This window comes from Haliotis rubra, unplaced genomic scaffold (assembly GCF_003918875.1).
Source record: "Haliotis rubra isolate DU_JTF1 unplaced genomic scaffold, ASM391887v1 Scf1122, whole genome shotgun sequence".
Lineage (NCBI taxonomy): Eukaryota > Metazoa > Mollusca > Gastropoda > Lepetellida > Haliotidae > Haliotis > Haliotis rubra.
The window spans coordinates 218564-240479 of record NW_025765029.1 but is presented as its reverse complement, the minus strand read 5'-3'; the positions used below and the strand labels follow the sequence as shown (position 1 = coordinate 240479).

The 21916-nt window shown below is 39.7% G+C and overlaps 1 protein-coding gene across 3 annotated transcripts; it reads left to right on the top strand.

The window, feature by feature from the left end:
* The first annotated feature begins 1521 nt into the window (after window positions 1-1521).
* LOC124290245 (sodium- and chloride-dependent GABA transporter 1-like) lies at window positions 1522-19659 on the top strand. 3 transcript variants are annotated; one of them, XM_046726960.1, is made up of 14 exons: window positions 1527-1712; window positions 6143-6267; window positions 6780-6911; window positions 7716-7998; window positions 9309-9441; window positions 11680-11814; window positions 12504-12607; window positions 13421-13545; window positions 13953-14065; window positions 14712-14840; window positions 16456-16555; window positions 17727-17827; window positions 18824-18994; window positions 19493-19659. In XM_046726960.1, the coding sequence occupies exons 1-14, from the start codon at window positions 1591-1593 to the stop codon at window positions 19577-19579; spliced, it is 1860 nt and encodes a 619-aa protein (XP_046582916.1). In that variant the 5' UTR covers window positions 1527-1590; the 3' UTR covers window positions 19580-19659. The 3 variants fall into 3 exon arrangements, with proteins under 3 accessions (XP_046582932.1, XP_046582916.1, XP_046582923.1); XM_046726967.1 differs by having other exon boundaries at window positions 1555-1712; window positions 6139-6267; XM_046726976.1 differs by lacking the exons at window positions 16456-16555; window positions 18824-18994; window positions 19493-19659 and having other exon boundaries at window positions 1522-1712; window positions 17727-17824.
* Window positions 19660-21916: the final 2257 nt, after the last annotated feature.

The window sequence follows — 21916 nt, the reverse complement described above, 5'->3', positions numbered from 1 at the left end:
TAGTTTAGAGATCAATACAAATCATAACAAAGGCGATACAAAAGCAATACAATAAAGAGTAGCAGTAAAGACAATAACGGTAATGTTCACCTCGTAGGAACAGTGGGCATAGGCTGAGTAGCCAGGGTGGAAAGTGGTCTTCACACAACTACTAGTCGTCTCGTGATGTGAGAGGTAACGTGAAATGACTTCATCAAATCGCTTCTTAAATTTTCTCACTGAGATATTCTGGAATAAGCATATAAATGTCCACACCAGTCTTGTTTACCAAGCATACAAGGGTCGATCAAAAAGTACGTAGCCTAATTATATTCTCGATGTCCAATGTTTGAAAAGCTTCCATTATATTTTGAAGGAATCGTTAGCAAAGCCATATCCAAAATTTCACATGTGTGGGTAATGTGGTTAACCAGATATTTGTCATCACAACACATTGGGTTATAATATTTCTAACAAAATTGCCGAAAATTATAAACGATTTGTCTTTTGGTACCTCTTGGATAATGGTATACCCTCAGATAATGTCATATAAAATGAGTTCAGTATAGTATTGGATGACTTCCCGTCATGATCAACAGTCAAAGATTTGGATTGCCTGATTTATATTTAGTCGGGGGCTATTTTTAGGACACCCCCCATTTTAATCTTTCAAAAACATTGTGTCCAGATATTCAAGCTGGCATGGTTTACAATATATAGTGAGGTGTGACCATTCAGTATTTCGTTTGAACCCTTGGCATCATGTATGCATAAGTGAAAACATTAGAATAAGCTATGCCCTTATGATTACGTCATCTGAAAGGGGGATGGGTAGTGTCTCCAAAACAAGCTCTTTCAGTCAACATGAAGTGGGGAGTCACTTTAACAAACGATTGTAACTTCAAATTTTATTGCTTTTTTATGAACTTTAATATCTAAGTGTGATTCTAGGGGACTTCTATCATTCTCAAACACACAAAATATTTCTTGCATATTTTGTTTCCTGAAGTTTTGATGCATTTACTGTAGATTTTTGAGGGTACCAAGAAAAGGTCAAACAAAATGGGGATCGTGAGAATGGAACATAGCAAAACCAAATTGCTTGAGCTTGACAGATGATATGTAGAAAAATAAACCATAAAAACAACTGCATTTGTATCGATTTCTTGGTGAGTCTACATACTTTTTGTTCGCCCCTCGTAATATAGCACGTAGCAAAATGACATATATCTTCACACAGCAAAGACACCAAACGTGGGACACAAGTCTAGTTTTTGAGTATTTTAAAGCGCTTTTTCCGGTAAAAGAAAGTGTTAAAACTTGTGGTTCTTATTTTCCTATCGTCGGGGCATAGACTTCAAACTTTAATAGTTTAAATAATAGTCGTTACGGACAGTACTTTCAGAATAGCTGATCTACTAAAACAGCCGAGACCCGGGAAAGATGTGTGACAAATATCGCTCTCAGCCTATACTCCGGATACTCGCGTGTGTGTACTGACAGTACTGAATGAACTGCAGCCTCACGCGGGACAGAGACTCAGTTGTTTGTTAGCTACCCAAGCGACATAAACCTGTGACAAAAGCCACAGTATCCCGCTTAGGGTTGTGTATGTGTGCAGTGGGGTGGACAGCTTATATTTACCCCACACAACACCTAAATGGCTTCAAGGGCATCATCAAGACATCCCGTGCCTCGACAGACAGCCCTACAGACAGCCCTACAGACTGCAGGTTAGTGTAGCTCAACTATGTATTATAACAAGCCTGTTGTTTTTTTCAGTTTCGCTGTTAAGTAACAGTTAGGAAGTTATCTGTTTTAAAAGTGTTCAAACTAACCACGTGTTTTCAAACGCTTAAAAAATTACTCCTTTGTTCGTTTCGCTATCTCTATCAAAAATCCCTATTTCCAGAGACTAGCGTTAGTCTAACGTGCCAGGATCATGCAATTCGCAGTCGAAACAGCGGGTATGGGTGATCCTGGCACAGTCAGGCTGGTAAGGCTCATCATCAACACAGGGCCCTAGCCCCCTCTACACGTGGCTCAGATAGCGAATGGGACTTCTCCCAGGAAGCGCTGCCTAGTCAAACCCACCAAGACTTTCCCGGAGAATATGTAGGCTCTCCAACACTGCAGCTTCTGCATTACCCAGAGCGTCAGAAGGGTGGAGAACCCGGGTACCATTCCGGGGCAACGAGAGCAATGGGGAGTATTGGCTTTATAAAACAGAACTGCATAGGTGAACTCATTGCATAATTTCATTTCATGTTGATATTTTCCTTAAGAATCACACTGCGAGTTGCGATTGCAAATGGGAAATGACTTGCCTTGGTCAGCAAATGAAGCCCTCAGTTTCACTTGTAGGACCAGCCGACGTCATTACGGCTAAAACATCGGTTGGATTGCTATTCTGTTCCTCATACTGCATGTATATATGATGCAGTGATTTCACAGAAAGCTTCTCCATAAATCTCTGACTGTGGCAGACCTGGGGCATGACTTCAACTTGTTTACTCCCATTGCTGTACCGTCCAGCAGTACACCGCCATCAACAAAATCAAATTGAGATTCTGTCCAACAACTTTAGTGCGCTTGATATACCCGTGGAATACCTTGTTTTCAAGGTCAAGTAAAGTCCTGACATGCATCAACAGAGGATGGAAGAAATTAAATCAAAGTCATATCACATAATTCCTATAGATAAATCCCTACATTGGCCTCCTATTACATCACATACTCACTTTAAGATCCCCCCTCAAAGGCTTACGTGGTACAAAAGGATTACTTCGCATAAAACACGACGCCCACATCACTGGTAGCAACTACATTCATGGAAACGAATTTGCCCCTTTCGATAGCTGCTGAACATATGGATATTGTCATTATCATCATAGTCCTATGACACCTTGTGTCAGTCAATCATTGCCTTATCATTAGCATTGCCAACACACCTTGCAGCATACATATTTTTTTTTACTTTCGCGAAGTATACAATCACGCTGTGTGATCTTTTTATGTGCACTTTATTTGGTACAGAAACACTTTATGATGAGAGCGATGATAGGTACAGACGTGAGAACTCAAGATCATTTCAGAAAATAAGATTAGACTCCTAACCGAGGCTATTGTGACGGTCCTAGTCATACGGTTCCGCCTCATGATCAACAACAACAGCGACATAAACCTTACTCTAGAGTTTATGGAAAACTCCTGTGCATGATGTCTTAATAAATGTGTAGACATGCATACTTAGATAGGGCAATTACGAACATGCTGAGACATGGGCCACATTGTATGGGTTTGCAGTTGTGTACGTCCTTGATTCAAATAATCAGCACAGAGGTCTCAGAGGGGATGCTGAAAAATCTGAATGTTTACCAGGGATAAATAGATTGCGCTTTCAGCTTGTCATAGGATATATGAAAACAAACCCACTCATATAAATCATGATAGCAGGATTTAGGAAAATGACTTATTGATATGACATTATTTGCAAACGTTTGTTTACTTTATTCGTAATTTAAATGTGATTGTTGACATAGTCAGCGAAATTAGTCATGATGAACGATGGGCAACAGGCTAACGTGCTGCGACATAGTGCATTCATTGCGGTGTACTGTCTAAGCTTGCTAACCTAAAACAGCGATCGCTCTGATGCTGATAGCGTTACTACATTAGCGAACTCACTATTTGTGCCACTGTGTAGAAACACTAGACTAACAAACTTTTCTCATTCCTTCGTGGTACTGTAAAATTATTGCCCTCCTGAGAGGGAAGCGTTAGTCCCAAAACATTCAAAGTAAATTGTATTTTTTATGTCAGGCTAGATTTGTCTAAATTGATAACAGCTGAGGGGATGATGTAAATCCAGCTAGGGTCCATGCAGGAAGCAAATTTACTTTAAGTTCCCATGGTCCCTAGTATTGTGATCTACCTTCAGTCATTGGCAATCTATAGCCAGTTGTTATATTGTATTGTAATTTATAGTTAAAATATTTTTGATTTAAATACTAGTTTTAATTCATTCCTCTGATAATTTAGTTGTTTTACTGCCCTTTACAGACAGGAAAGTATATTATATTAGTTTGTTTTTATTCATTTATATATTTACAACTTTCCTAGTCACGATATGGCTAAAATACTGCCGATGTGACTTTAGATTTTAACTCACTCACTCATTCCTTCATGACCATGACGTGACGAAACACGTGCTTACACGAAGACTAGAGCCTGAAGTGACACAACCTTGCCTACATGCAGTCTGTGAAAGTGAAAGAAAGCTGCGGTCGTTTCTTGGTTCCTAACTACAAAACATGCAAGAAAACGACCAAGTTTTTAATACACTGACACCATGGCAAATGGCCTTGGCTACCAAACGAAGCAATACCGTTTTAATGTAAAACACACTTATACCAGTGTATCGCCAGTGAATCTTTCACATGGTTGACACTTTAAACTTAGGTATCGGCAATTCACATTCAGCCTTCAGTTCGTGGTCAGCGTTTCATATTCCCCCAGCCAGTGGTTGCACCGTTACGGTCAACCAAATGGGTATCAGTCTTTCTCAAGCAGACGTCGTAAGGTGCACAGGCTTATAATCCTAATTATGAACTTAAGAATAAAAATAGCGAAAAGTGCGGTTTTTAGGGATAATACTTAACATTTGATATAGAAACAACATTGCTGACAATTGGAAATCTAACCAAAAAAGCTTAACAGTGCGCTATTGAGTTAATATTTATCGACAATATTTCAGTCATATTGTGACGAGGACAATTTCTCCATTAACAATGAGTGAGTGAGTTTAGTTTTACTCCACACTCAGCAATATTCCAGCTATATGGCGGCGGTCTGTAAATAATCGAGTCTGGACCAGACAATCCAGTGATCAACAGCATGAGCATGGATCTGCGCAATTGGGAACCGATGACATGTGTCATCCAAGCCAGCGAGCCTGACCACCCGATCCCGTCAGTCGCCTCTTACGACAAGCATGGGTTACTGAAGGTTCATTCTAACCCGGACCTTCACGGGTTCCATTTACAATGAATATATGTAGAACATAAACAACTGTCAATGGATACTAAAACTACATGAGTATCACAAATAACATGTCATCATAAAAAGGTGAGGTGAAGTGAAATTGGTTTTAACCTCGTGCTTGAGAATATTTCGCTCATATGACGACGTGCATGCGTGTGTAGGTGTATGTGCGCCTGCTTGTACTAGCCCAGACTGAAGCTGGTTTTATAGTGCTAGTCCACTGAGATACCATGCCGCAGTAAACCACTCAGACACATTATACTGACTCCGAGCCGACAAGTCCTTTTTGTACCCATTAATGCCGAGCGCCAGGCAGGGACCAACAAGTACCATATTTTAACGTCTTTTGGTATGACGCGGTCGGGGTCGAACCCGCGACCTTCCGCACTCCGGGCGGACGCTCTAACCACTACACCACGGAGGCGGTCGTCATTATAAAAAGACATCACTATAGAGAAGAATACAATAATAAAACATGGGCTGTAGATGACTAGCAACTGAAGGTAGAAAAGGCATAGCAGGTACCATGAAGTCTGATCAACAAATGAATTAAGCACTTTTAAATCATTGCTGAAAATTCATTTGCTCAGAAAAGCCAAGAAGGACTAATCACTGCCAATCACTCAACGCACTTTAGAGCTCAATTCAGTAAAGGATGCAAAATGTTTTTATTTGATTTTGATTTTTTTTGTGAAAAAGAGGGGATATTGTAAAATATTAATTGCACACTCTGAACAGGTTGTTGAACAGCAAGGAAGCAAGAATTATTTCAATAGACTATTACAAAACGAAATTCAGTGACTGAAATACAATTGGTACTAATCCAACAACTTTACTACAAAACAGAAAGTTGAGGAGGGTTTACAAAAACAACGATGAAACAATCTACAGGTCCAATTCGTGAACATATGCTATGGATATACACTTTTTATAACAATAATTGTGACATTTTCCTACACATACTAACTAACAATATACGTATGACAATATGCAAAAGTTAAATAATTTCGTTTCCTTCTATTTCATAAGACTAACATAAATTAACTACAACTATGTTGAGTGGACTGTTGTAAGTCAGAAATCTAAACACTTTTATGGTCCATTAACGTGTTACAGATAGTGGCAACAACAGAATGCACGAGCAATGGCGCCATCAGCTGGACTATATCGTCACTATGCTCGGATATGGTATCGGATCCGGCACATTCATCAAGTTCCCTTTCTACTGCACAAGGAACGGTGGTGGTAGGTGCTATGTGTAATGTTAGCATTGATATGTAGTAGACATATTGACATGTGGGAACAATTCTCCTTTTCTGACCTTCCCTTCTGCGTATGTGATATTACAAGCTGTCAGTAATTGTATTTCTTTGACAACCGGACCCTGCGTAGGTGAGGATTATGTTGTCCAAGATCTCCACAAAAGCCACACGTGGCGTGGATTAATGGTTACCGTGACGTTCACAGTGCACATTCTCAACGTGTCCACATTATCTTCCACCTCATTGTCTCTGTCGGGGCATGATTGTGACATAATTGTTCTCTGCCGATGACGTCTTCTGTAGACACAATTCAGAAATCACTTTTCAGAATAATTATGACAGGTATTAACAGTACTTCTGTTCTATATTTCTAATACATTCTAAAACGACTGAATCATCGACACTGTTTGGTTTACATTGTAAAGACTACGGCAATGTTTAGGAATAGTGTAACATGACTACAAGTAACCCGTCTTAATCTTTCATCTTGAACAGGTGCGTTTCTGATACCCTTCCTGTTGTTCACCATAATTGGAGCCATGCCATGTGTCTACCTGGAGATGGTCATTGGTCAGTATTCACAGAGTGGACCTATCAACGTTTGGAATCTGTGTCCGCCTTTCAAAGGTAGATGCATATTTGCTCCTCTTCTTTCACTCAACAATGTTGTCATTAAAGAACTATTTAACTTGCATGAGCAGGGAGTTTAGGATGACATATTCTATGTCGAAATATCTTGAAACCATATTCTTATAAGTATTATTCTTATATTCATTTATAAGAATGACTGTGAATGGATAAACCAACACGTTTTTCAAAGATAGTTGAGGAACTAATGAACGTCATAAAACGCTATGGACATTTACCCATTTTTCCAACATGATTCGAGAAACATGATGAAAGAAAACCTATGGTCAAATGCTCAAGGACACAGCTATTCTGGAAAATGTTATGGGAAATGGATTTATATAAACGAAAGCCATTCCTGAGATCAATAGTCTTGTCATAGTCTCGAAAATTCATTAATATTGGTCAATACACATCCAGAATTGAGGATCTGTGTTATCTGAAATTCTGAAACCACAAAACATTAGGCATTCGAAAAAAGATTGAAAAAGAAAACCTGTGATCATAGAATTTTGAATTGCACCAAGACACAGCTATCCTTGAACATATTATGGAAATTGGATTTATGGAAATGAAATCCATCCGATATGTCAACAATCGTGTCATGGTATCGAAAATTCCAGTGATACCCTTCATTAATATTTCTCAATGACTTCGTCATTGTACAAATCAAATGTTCCTTCCTGCATCTATTGGTTTAGGTGGGATCATTTATTCTTTTCTCCATTCCACCTACTACAGCATCATTTCCTGCTGACTCATGTTCCATGCCCTATTGCCAAAATCAAATCTTCCTTCCTCCAGGTATTGGTTTGGGCGGAGTCATATATTCGTGGGTATATTGCACCTACTTCAGCGTCATTTTCTGCTGGTTCATGTTCTACCTCTACCATTCCTTCTCCGACAACTTTCCTTGGAACAACTGTGACAACCACTGGAACACTATTGCGTGCACATCCTATAATTTAGAAAACACCACATGGAATAACAGCACCAGTTACCCGACTGTTAATGAAACCGTTGGGAACGTTTCTTCAGGTTCCGATGGAATTAACGATCACCTGTCCGCTGCTGAAGAATTCTGGAGGTATAATGTTGTTCATTATTTTATTCCAAACACAGAATTGTTTATACAATTATTTCTTTATGTGTATGTTTGTGGGTGTTGGTCACGTTTGAACTCATGGTATGTTTTAGGCTTGTAAGACCACAAAGTAGATTTATTCCTACTACGACTGTGTTGAGAGTTTCTTTTAAAGTAGAAGAAGAAGCTTAAATCTAACGGTTGCCTAACTTTGGTTGCTGATGATCTTTAGGTCGTTCTTATCATGGATCTTTATTATTGTGGTATTTTGTAAGGTTGTATAGTAGTTTTAAATGCTAATCCGTGATACTCCCCTCTTGTAGAGTCTTGATGGTTTCTTCTAGTCACTATATGGAAATATAAAGGCTTGCTAAATATACTCATGCCAATAATGGTTGTCACGCCCATCCCCACCCCAACCCCCAACCCCTCTCCAATTAACATAATTGAAGGGGGTGACAACCATTATTGGCATGAGTATATATGGCTAATGCAAAACTGGTGATTGGTTGTTTACTGTCCTTTGTAGACAAGTTTATAAGTGTCTATCTAGTAACTCATTTATTGTTGAAGCATATGCAACGTGTTATATTTCATATAACTTCGTCATTTGACTTTGGCTTATGCTTTGATCGTTCTTATCATGCATATTAGCTTAATAGATACCAGGTCAATATATAGCCCATGCAAAACTTGTGATTGGTTGTTTTACTGTCCTTTGTAGACCTGGTTATATGTTTACAACTGGTAACTCCTGGTGGTGTGTGGTCCCGTAGATAGAGCTCAGGTCACACATCAGTTGAAGTTAACTTTTGGCGCGGAGAGTCATTGGATGAATGACCGTGTTTGACAGCTTGACTCCTGAGAGTTTCTAGGACTTAAGTCCTTCCCCACAACGAAGCAAATGGTATACATGTGGTCTCACCTTAGGCAAGTGAGTTTGTTCAAAATTGCCTCTGTTCACCCAGCAGAAAATGGGTACCTGGTGGGATAAGTCATGTGACTATAACCTTCTAACCCCTAACAGGCAGCTTGGGTTTTCCGGAGTAATAATGTGTTAGTGCGTTGAGCATGCACAAGTGTGTGGAAACAGATGCTTTATAAATGGCCATTGTTATCATATTTCACATGTGATAATGGAAAGGCACCTTGTGACTGTTCTTTGACTTACATTCACAATACTGAAGTAAAACACCCGCTACTAAAAAACCCTATCTAAATAATGGCTTTCTTTAAAGGTTTTTCACAATTCCCATACAAATGAAATGCATTTTCTCACTCACTCCGTGTTGTTCGATGGCGGATTTCATTAGATTCCAGGTGTTGCAAGTGAGCGATGGTCTGGAGACTCTGGGTGGCATCAGGTGGCCTCTTGCAGGGTGTCTGGTCGTCACAATGGGACTTCTTTTTCTATGGCTTTCTCAAGAAATAAAAGTTGCCGGGAAGGTATATATACTAACGGAAAAAGTAACTGTGCTTCATATAAAATATCATAAAATATTTATTCCAAAACATTTTTGAAAAACTATCGCAGAAGACGCACTTTTGTCATTGTCTGAATGAAATGCACATGTTGCACACGTTGCAAGTTTCGTGTTTTCCATGTTAAACTCAATTGTGACTTTGTCACACGTGTTGTTCAGCCCAAAAGGGCACACATCGTTTGTGTAGACTTCTGGTGATAAGAAAAACACATTATTGTTCTGTTTACACTGCAAAACATTATGCCTCGTGTCTGTCTGAAAATGTCGGTATGCTGCAGACTGGAATGCCCCAAATTGAAGTTGCTAGACATTTTAATGTTCATCGGAACACCATATCGTCTCTTTGGAGACGTTATCAGCAAAATGGCAACACTCGCGACTTACGTCGATGCGGTCGTCCACGAGTGACGTCACGTCGGCAGGATAACCATATCTGCCTTGTTCATCTAAGGAATCGGTTTCAATCTGCAACTTTGACAGCTCGAACGATTCCTGGTTTGAAACCAATAGTGGGAGGACTGTAAGAAACCGTCCAAGAGAACACAACATTTGACCCCGACGACCTGCGATACGTCCCGTTTTGCTGCCACGTGACCGTCAAGCACGTCTAGCATGGTGCAGACAACATCTAAGGTTCACACAACGTGACTGGAACTGTGTCCTGTTTACAGATGAGTCTCGATTTCACCTTGACAGTTCAGATTGGCGAGCTAGGGTTTACAGACGTGATGGGGAACGTTACGCCGACGTGTGCATCACCCAACGTCGTTCATTTGGAGGTGGCAGTGTACTGTTGTGGGAGAGCATCTCAAACCGTGGCCGAACGGAAGTCGTTTTTGTCAATGGCAATCTGACAGGTTCACGTTACCGAAACGAAATTATTGAACGTCACGTTGTGCCCTTCGTGCCCTTTCAGCATGACAATGCCCGTCCACACGTTTCACGTGTAGTCACATACCATTTAATGGAACAGAACATTGATGTTCTGCCATGGCCGGCAGTTTCGCCAGACCTTTCGCACATAGAACCTGTCTGGGATGAAATTGAGCGACGTCTACGTCAACAACCAAACCAGCCGTTGACGCTTGATGAATTGGGTCAGTCTTTGGTGAACATCTGGAATAATATTCCTCAAGCGTTTTTCAACCATCTTGTTTCATCCATTCGTCGCCGTTGTGTGGCTTGCATAGATGCTAACGGGGGTCACACACGTTACTGACTTTGTGAATTGAGTTCTGATACAAGACCTCTGCAGACGTGTGTCACGCACTTGAATGTTACCGTGCTTAAGTTTAATTCATGAAATTTCCCTAATTAAACATTGATTTAACTGTTTACCAAAGTTTATGTTGTTATTATAATTATTAACAAAATTATAGTACATTATATAAAGCACGGTTACTTTTTTCCGCTAGTATACACACGCAATCAGTTTCATTTGACAGTGCCAGGTCCTAACGTAAAACTATTACAATCACCCTTATAGTGTATCTTTCCTAACGTAAAACTATTACAATCACCCTTATAGTGTATCTTTCCTAACGTAAAGCTATTACAATCACCCTTATAGTGTATCTTTCCTAACGTAAAACTATTACAATCACCCTTATAGTGTATCTTTCCTAACGTAAAACTATTACAATCACCCTTATAGTGTATCTTTCCTAACGTAAAACTATTACAATCACCCTTATAGTGTATCTTTCCTAACGTAAAACTATTACAATCACCCTTATAGTGTATCTTTCCTAACGTAAAACTATTACAATCACCCTTATAGTGTATCTTTCTTAACGTAAAACTATTACAATCACCCTTATAGTGTATCTTTCACTGGGAAACTAACCATAATCAAAGGAAAACATTTGTCTCGATAGGCGTGTGACTTGTCTCCGAAACTGACAGGAATCTATTACAGTGATACCACGCTCCTTTAACACGTTGGTAAAATCTACGATATAGAAAGGGGCGTCTGAGATTCGAACCCACGATAACATGTGTCTTGCACATCATGGGTGGCGACTCTTGTAAAACGACGAGACTCGTGTGCCCTCTTCATTCTAACGAGGCGTCCTACTGCTGAAAACACCACTTTTTAACTGAAAAATAATTGCGTATACATGTATGTTGTAATGTCCAGTATGAATAGCTGGTTTCAACATAAGCATACCTATTAACTCGGCATGTTTGTTTCCTTCAGCTTGTGTATGTCACCGTGGCTATTCCCTACATCCTTACCTTCATCTTCCTCATCCGTGGCTGTCTACTACCAGGATCCGCAGATGGGATTTATTACTATATCAACCCCAATTTTGAAAGGCTCAAAGACCCAAGAGTAAGTTGGAAGTCTCTGCCTTTACACTTTTCGTGAAATGGGATGTATTATCATATCAACCCCAACACTGAAAGTCCAACAGACTCAATAGTATGTAAGAAGGTTCTACCTTTACCATTTCGTGAAATAGGATTTGTTACTATATTACCGCCAGTTTTGAATTGCTCAAAGACTCAACAGGAAATAGGCAGGCATTTACCATCACCTTTTTCGTAAACACCTTGTGTCATCACTGACTTTCAGTCATCAATCCATATAATGTTCATTACTATTGTAGCTTATACTCGAAACGGATTACTCTCAACGTTTCATATTTACATAAATAAAGCCAATAAATGAAGAGTGAGCCGCTTTTAGCGAAATTCAAGCAGTATGACAGAAATGGGCATCACATATATTACCAGTGTGGTGAATCGAACCTGAGTCTTCGTCGTGAGGAGCGTACGCTTTAACGGCAAGGCTACCACCATTGGAAACAAATGAAACAAAAAAAACTCTTAAAATATACTGATCTAAAAGTGAAAATACAGCAGTTGTAAAAGGGAAAAGGATAACTGTTTCCTTGGTAAGATAAATCTACTTTCCTCAACTGAGCAGATCACGTCAATATTTGTTTCAGCTATATAGGCAGATAAATCAGTATTTATGGCATGTGAATAAATAAATGCTTTCCCATTTCTTGTTTAAAGGTATGGATCGAGGCACTTAGTTTGAGCCTGTATTCTCTAGGTGTGTCTACAGGGTGTATTGTGACACTGGCTGGCCACAACGTCATAAGCAACCGCTGTCTCAAGTATGTTGACTTTGGAAGTAATGTTTTCAGTGACCCATGCTTAACATGTTCTCCCTAATTTGCCTTTTCGAAAAGTATAATCTGTTCTGATGGATAATACCTTGGCGATGACGGATAATACAGATTTGTTATATTGAGCATGAAGCTGCTGAAACGTTACAGGCATAAGTACTGATGTCTATTCTTGATGAGGTAACAATTGTGTTGGATACACTTCCAACATTTAATTTGATGATCCGGGTTAGTGTTGGTCTTCAGCAATCAATGCTATTATAAGACATGACTAACTTGATAAGGCATTTGTCTGACTATTTGATTTGAAAGGTTGTCAAATTTGATTTATAGCTTGACAATATCTTCACTTTTGTAGTGCTTATGTGCAGATATTTTCTACCCAAACAGAACCCCTGAAGATAAGGGTTAGAATTGGTATTTAGCAACATATGCTTGTTGGAAGAGGCGACTGACGGGAGCAGGTGGTTTGGCCCGCTGACTTTGTTGACAGACTAACTCTTCTCGCAGACTTGTTTGTCATCGTATCCCAGTTGCTTAGATCGGTGGCCGTGGTCACTGTATTGGCTCGTTGACAGTTGCTTATTTTGACAGGCGTAATTATGCTTGAGAATTACTTAGTGTGGCGTTAAACAACAAAGGATACAATACAGAATTCTAGGTTGCAGTTTGGAATATCACGGGGTTCTTGTCCTCCTTCTACCCGGAAATATCCAGGTTAGATTGATTTGTATAGACTGTGTGAATATTGCCGAGTGAGGCATTCAACAACAAACAATCAAGCTTTCCTTTCTTCTTCAGGGATGCAATAGTGACTTGCCTGGTAGATGCACTGACCTGTGTATTTGTTGGCTTCGCCTGTTTCTCCATCATTGGTCACATCGCCCATCTGCGTGGACTGTCTGTGGAGCACTTCCAGTCATCAGGTCCAGCAGAATGTGCTCAAGTGTACCTAAACAAGAAGACATGTTGTTACCCTTGTCTAAGGTTGCGATTGGTCAACACTAAACTCAGTATCCATTGGTCCTCGAATGAAAGCAATAGCACAAGCTGATTTATAAATAAATGTACTCTTGCAAAATGTTCCTTTAACTAAATATTAATTTCATCCTCCAAAACTAACGTTTGAGATGAAGATATGTTTATTTGACTAGGACTAAGGATTTAACTAGATACAACACAGATCTGAACATCACGTTTGACTGCTGTGATTGTGGCCAAAGATAGACAAACCAAGTGTTGTTGAAAGTAGCGTAATTGCTTATACAGTTTGACTGATGTAATACGATATTATACACATGTAAGCACATATTCCAATGAATTTGTATTTCAGGATTCAATCTTGCATTCATCGTGTATCCTGATTTCTTGTCCTCGCTTCCCTTACCACAGCTATGGTTGGTGTTGACGTTCGTTACGTTGATGTCACTCGCAATTGATACATTGGTAATGTATGCTTCTTAAATAGGGCGATTGGGTAGCCTACTATTTAAAGCGTTAACTCGATGACCCGGCTGCTATTTCCTAAAAGGGGTACAATGTGTGAAGCCCATTTCTGATGTTCCCCGCCAGGAGTTTACCCGAATTTTGTTAAAAGCACTGACTCACTTCTTAAATAACATGTTTCACCTGTCTGGACGTTATTACACTTTTTCTGCTTTAGGAGTGATATGGGTTTTAACCCCGCTTTGAACAGTATTTCACTAATATGACGAAGTGATGTATTACAAGTGATGTATTAGAAGGTACTTTAAGGAAACCTACGAGCATGGGTTTTGTGCAGAAATACCTACACACAATCGGGGCGAATTGGGGTTCGAATCCAAAATCATAGGTCTCTTAGTCCCTGAACCGCATCATTTTCCCTACCCCCTTACCATTCTGCTGGAATATTTGTGAGTGTGGAGTAAAACTATACTCACTAACTCACCAACTAGTTATAAATAGAAATCGAGTGTAATCTAGTTGATGTTGACTTCTTTTGACAGGTTATTCGACAGAAAATGCTTTTGGTCGATTCAGTACATGACTTATGAATTGCCACAGTGACTTTCATATCTAACTCACTCACTTACCGATGTTGAATTTGCAGGTGCCACAAATTGATATAATAGTAGCAGCACTGGGAGACCAGTTCCCTCTACTGAGAAGACGACGTCGGTTTACCCTCTGTGCTGTTCTTTCCACAGTGCTACTGTTTGGCCTCGTATATGTCTCTCAGGTACGTCTGGTAAAGGAATATATTTTTCTCACGATCAGTTGAAACCCAATTACATCGTTGTTATAAGCCATGTAAAGAGTCTACTAGTCAACTCGAAATATCACTTTTGCACTAAATTTCACACGATGCCATTCATTTCAAGTCAGTTTGTCAGAGGAACCAAGCCACAGTTACAAAGACCCCAGGTCTGTGGCTTAAAACCACAAGCAACGGGATGCGTGGCCAATAAAGAGGTCTTGTGTTAGTGAGTGAGTTAAAATGTTTAGTCACTTTGGCAATATTTCAGCCATATCGTGACTAAATCAAATTATAGATTTATAACAATTAAAGGTAAATTATAAAAACCTGTCAACGAAGGACAGTAAAACAACTAGAATATCACATATATAAAATGTAAAACTAGTTATTAAATCTAAAACATATTATCTATAGAGGACAACACAATATAAAAACAGGCTATAGATTGCCAAGAAGGTAGATCACCATACCAGGGACCATGGGGACATACAGTACATTTGCTTCCTGCATGGACCCAAGATGAATTTACACCATCCCTTCTGCAATAAGCACCTTTTGACAAACTGGCCATAACATATATTCAACAACATATATTCTACTTAAAGACAATAGTATGATGAACTTTACCTTGAATGTTTTGGGACCTCCGTACCTCCACAGGAGGACGGTCTTGTATTACATAAGAACCGATTTCATAGATTTGTAACCTCAACGAAAACATCAAAAACTTCTCCCTGTCCATTCGTTCTAAGAAAAGGAACAAGAGTAATTTGTTAACTGATTTGTAAAAGCAATGTTGCATGATAAATTGTTGTACTTGTTAACACCATGGACGAAATTAAAAACCCAGAAACCTAATAGGTACATGCAGCCTAATAGTTAAAGCGTCCGTTCGTCAGGCTGAAGTCCTTGGTACGATGTTACAAGCCCAATTTTGGTGTTCTCCGCCGTGATATTACCGGAAAATTGCTAAAAAGGCGTAAAACCATGCTCACACACTTGTAGTGACGTCACTCAATGAATGCTGGAATATGGACAGTTATATTTTTCTGTACTACTGTGTTGCTTGATGAACGGTTGTACCTATGAACACCATGGACGAAATTTCAATTTCAATTTCAATGAGTTCTGAACAGTGTCAATGCTGCTTTTCAGTTGTATCTAAGTGGATAAAGCGCTGGGTTCAATTCTCCATGTGGGTACTATGTGTTAAGCATATTGTTGGTCCCCCCGCAGTATCATTACCGGAATGTTGTTAATAACAACATAAAACCATACACAATCACAGGTATATTGATGCTGAATTTAGAGTGAGTGAGTATGATTTTGCGCCCTTTTAACCTTGTGTTCATACATTGTACTTCTGTAGAGATTCGAGCCGGGGTGTTCAGCGTGACCAGTGCTTTATCCACTTGGCTACCCCACAGCCCAGGAAACACAAAAATAAATTAATGGGATCTTTTATGTATCTGGTCAACACATTGATGTAGATCTGATATTAGTCAAGCGTAGTTTTACGCTCCTATAACTTTGTATAACCCAATAAATGAATGCTGGAATATGTACTCTGGACAGTTGTATTTTCCTTTACTTCTAGGGTGGGATATACGTGTTGACACTGGTGGACTGGTTTTCGTACTTCCCAGCCTTAGCGCTCTATGCCCTGCTGGAGTGCGTCGTCGTGGGCTGGTGTTATGGTAATAACTAGTTGTTAGGACAATGTTCTTGCTTTACTGGATCTCAGTACTAATACTGCACAGTTTATGACAAGAATTATTTAAGGGATTTATTCTACTGGATGTGATATCATTAGACTGTGCAAGAAAGATAGATTTCAAAGTTATTTCAAAGCAATAATTCTTCAATTTTCACTGATGGCTATCTTTATGATGGAAGAAAATCCAAAGTTATGCACGTGTAAGATTATCAATCCAGCTATGGTTATTGTGCTGACAAACCAATGTTCATTATCTGGACGCGTTTGGGATTCGAACATGCGATTGTAGGCCGATGGCATATGCTACTATGCAATTCGCGATACTCCTCACGGCTGGATCCCGGATTCATTCATAAAAATATTCATTCATAATTTTGTTCAGCATTTTGTAAAATGGGTAAGTGAATGAGTATGTTTTTACGCCGCCTTTAGCAATATTCAGCAATATCACAGCGGATATTTCTTAAAATGCATTTTGTCATTTTCATGTCATGTTGTCGTCCTAAAAAGTAAAACGGTCTGAAGTTAGAATCGGTCTGCAGCATGCTTGTCCCAAAACTAATGGGGTCAGGTGAGAGGCTAATTGACTCAGTTGACACCAAATGCATCCTAACAGTGTCGATCAATGCTCATGAAGTCATTAACTATCAAGAAAGCAGCCCTATAGCTTGAAAGTTGTGTGCGGCGGTAAACAACATAAACAGAAACGAAAGAAGGAGCAAACACAATCGAGGGTGTCACAGAGTTCATTTCACTCGGGACTAGCTTAGATTGTCTGTTCCACACGCGATTATATACGGGCCGCTGTTATATGACTGAAAAGTCGTACGGCGTTAAACAACAAGCAAAAAACTGTTCTTCTCTCTTTCAGGGATTGAAAAACCAAACAAACAAAGCAGCAACTATACACGTCTATGATCCTACTTTCACTTATGGGTCGGTGGGGAAGCCTAGTGGTCAAAGCGTTCGCTCGTCACGCCGAAGACCGTGGTTCGATTCCCCACATGAGTACAATATGTGACGCCCATTTCTGGGGTCCCCCGCCGTGATATTGCTTGAATATTGCTAAAAGCGACGTAAAACCATACTCACTCACTCACTCCCTTTCACTTATACAGATTCAAGCCTAAACAGTGTATTGACTATTTCAGGCACAAAGAGGCTGGAGGAAGATGTCAGTATGCTGTGGGGGGAGAAGATACCTGGCTTCATGCATGTATGCATTCGGATCGTGTGCCCTGTTCTAATTCTGGTGAGATATATCTTTACAATGTAGTCTTTTGGGGTACATTTATAAAATATCATAACCAGAAATTGGTGGGTTACTGGTGGGAATTTGGATTGTCAAATTGAAAAAGTGCCTACTTTTGTAAGCATTTGCTGTGGACACTTACGCCCACGTGGCTGGGCGGACGCGATTGTCAGGAATGTTGCTTTGTCTGCTAGACGGCAAGCTTATGCCAACTGGAGCGTAATGACTGTGTTGACGCGATTGTCAGGAACGTTGCTTTGTCTGCTAGACGGCAAGCTTATGCCACCTTCAGCGTAATGACTGGGTTGACGCGATTGTCAAGAATGTTGCTTTGTCTGCTAGACGGCAAGCTTATGCCAACTGGAGCGTAATGACTGGGTTGACGCAATAGTCAGGAATGTTGTTTTGTCTGCTAGACGGCAAGCTTATGCCAACTGGAGCGTAATGACTGGGTTGACGCGACTGTCAGGAATGTTGCTTTGTCTGCTAGACGGGAAGCTTATGCCAACTGGAGCGTAATGACTGGGTTGACGCGATTGTCAGGAATGTTGCTTTGTCTGCTAGACGGCAAGCTTGTGTCAACTTGAGAGTAATGACTGGGTTGACGCGATTGTCAGGAATGTTGCTTTGGCTGCTAGAGAGGAGCCATGTTTGGGAAGGCACTGATGTCAGAATCGTGATTATCAGTTGCGCCTGTTTTATTCTTGACATAGACCGGCTGTGTAGGCCTGCCCGTTGAGGGTACAGTAACGTTATCGTCAGTGTGCAAAATACGGAATCCTATGGATGCACACGTAAAATCTCAAAATCCTGAAAAGGTTTTAGATTCGTTTGGTTTAATTTGTTTCTAGTTTAACGTTGCACTCAGCAATATTCCAGATATATGGCGGCAGTCTATCAATAATCGAATCTGGACCATACGATCGTGTTTATTATAAAAATGGCAATCGCGACAGCTGGACACTGTAACACGTTGACGCATTCATATGTTCCCAGGTGATAATTGCCTATTCCGGGTATTCATACCGATCGCCCAAGTATGGGAACTACATCTTCCCAGCCTGGGCCAATGTAGTTGGTTGGATGATATCACTTGTAGCAGTCCTGCCTTTCCCCATAGTCTTCACCTGGACGGTTGTCACCAAACGTGGGACTTCAGTAAAAGAGGTATTGTTAAAGAATAAACCACAAGCTAATAAATTGGGTACTTTTGATGCTGAATGAATAAATATTGCTATCCTAGACTTTCTCGAGGGACTTACGGTAATAGTTAAAAAAAACCGCTGAAAAACAAATGAATAATTTCAGTAAATTCTATCCATTACTCGTTGAAATTTTAGGAGTGTGAATGCAGAGTTTGAAATGTCTAAGCCAGCGAGACACATCATTAAACTATGGTTCAGATGAGATAGAGTGATTGATTAATGACATCGTGAAGAACGGATGACGTCATGTTTGTTACGTCATCTGGCTTCAGTTGACCAATCAGCTTTGTGAATCGCGAAAATGCAAATATTGGAAGATTACTAATATAGAATATTTCTTTTCTTTTTAATTCATGGCGAATGTTTAACCGTACTCTGGTAAACGGAATTTATACAACATTAGCATTTTATGAAATGATACTAGCAAATGTCATATTTATTGAAAATGTTTGCGTTTTAGAAAATTCAGAAGGCACTGGAACCTACTGAACAGTGGAAAAGTGCTCATTGCGAGGACAGCATCCACGAAATGCAGCCAATGGCGTGAACCTACCGTACAGTTATCAGTAATCAATTCATATGTATTCCATAGTTGTTTTGCCTTACATAAAATGGATTTTCGCACTTTTCTAGTGTTGAATTTACGACAATATAAACTTCTCGGATTCCCCGTAGGGTCATTGGACAGACTTTACATCAATTGTTGAGATAGCTGTAGCTCTTTGTATCAAATATGTGAATGCTAATTATATCAATCCATTTGGAGTAGCCTAATGGTTACAGCACTCGCTCGTCTCGTCACGGGTTTGATTCTCATGGGTACAGTATATGAAGCCCTTTTCTGTTGCCATCCGCTGTGATTTTCCTCAAATGTTGCCAAAGCAGAGCAAAACCTTATTCACTCACTCATTCAAGACATTTGACAAACTGTGAGAGTCACAGTTAAACAAAACATAAGAAAATGATTCTGACAGCTTCAATTATCCCACAAGATCCACTTAAGTAACTAGTACAAAAAACATCAAATGTGCTAAAGAGTAAAGTCTACCATCTGCTTTCAAAAATGTAAATCTCGAAGAAGGATAATGCCACTGCTTAATCGCTTGAACATCGAATATGAGTGAGTTTAGTTTTACGCAGCAATATTCCAGCTATATGGTGGCTCGACTATGAGTAATCAGGACAATTGCAGATGAGATCATTATGACACTCCTATAAGTCCCATGCTATTCGGAAAACAAGACTGAGCTTTTGCGACAGGTAGGTAGGTATATAAGGTTTTAGGGCGACCTTGGGCCTTAAAAGGTATATATGCGCCCAACACTTAACAAACTGTTATATTTTTGTTCAGTTAAATTACATCGTACTTACCCGTTTTAACGAGGAAGTCTAAAACAGCTCTTTGTATGCAACCGCTTTTGCGACACAAATCTGCTGGAGTCAGCTCCCTTTATCAACGGTTTTGCACCAGTGTTACTATGTAACGAACAATAATAGTACGGGGGCATGAACATTTTGGAGGATATATTTTAAATGAAGACTTTCCTTTGTTCCCGATGAACATGAGGTCAGTTTTGTATATCTATACTAATTGCTTTCACATAAATAGTGAGTATTTAACTGATAAATACATTTCAACAGATAAAAAACGATAGAAACGGTTCATACTTTTCACACGTAATACCTAATTCACACACGCTTTTGACATGGTCGGAATAATAGTATTGACTCTCCTTTATAATTCAGATGAAGACGAAAAGAGTTCTGTTGAGTTTGTTTTGTTATACTTAACACTATATTGTTGTTTTATAATCCATACCTGAGTGAGAACCGGGAAGATCCAGGTTAGAATTGGTCTTCAGCAGCCCACGCATGTCGAAAGAAGCGACTAACGGATCAGGTGGTCAGGCTCGTTGACCTGGGTGACACGCGTTATCGTACCCCAATTGCGTAGATCGATATTCATGCTGTTGATCACTGGGTTGTCTGGTCCAGATTCAATTATTTACAGACCGCCGCCATATAGTTGGAATATTGCTGAGTGGCGTTAAACCACAACCAAACCAAACCATACCTGTGTGAGAATTCAAGGGAAAAGTATTATGTAAACTGATCAGTTGAGCACAATAGTTTGACTACTTGGAATTCAAGCATATTTATAAAGGAAAAAATGGAAATTAATATTTCATGACCAAAAGGGTTTGTCGTTTTCTTAGTAGTGAGTGAGTGATTTTAATATACTATAATCGAGCAATATTCACCAGAAATGGGCTTCACATTTTACCTACGTTGGGAATCGAACAGGCTCTTGTTGTGAGTAATTATGGAAAGGTTTCATTGCTTTTGTTAATAATTATGGGAAGGGGTTGTCTCTTTTATAAGTAATTACGGGAAAGGTTGTCTTGCAGTTTCTGTTGATTAAGTCCATTGTTATAAGATGTGCCATGTATACAAGAATGTAAGTCACTTATGGATTTGTTTCAAATGATCATGTTGTTTAAGTGTAGAAAGGGAAAAGCTTATTGACTGTTACACCAATACCCAATTATTGAAATACGTGAAGGTGAAATCGCCTGGTTCAGTCCCTGACGCCACAGTGTGCAAACTGACATAAGTACTGTTGAAGGTAATGGGATGCGTCATCATGGAACGATCACGGCAACCTCTGACACGCCAATTGTGAACCTGTACAACTGCAATGATCAGTGGCCTAAAAGATAACAGAACAGGTGATACGCAGCTACGGCAACTCTTAGAAAAATAAATAAATGCTACCCGATGCAATGATTTGTTTCTTTTTTTCTTTGTCGAACGCATCTTTCAGGAATATTCCAGCTATATGACGGCGGTATATAACAAAATGAGTCTGGACCAAACACATTAG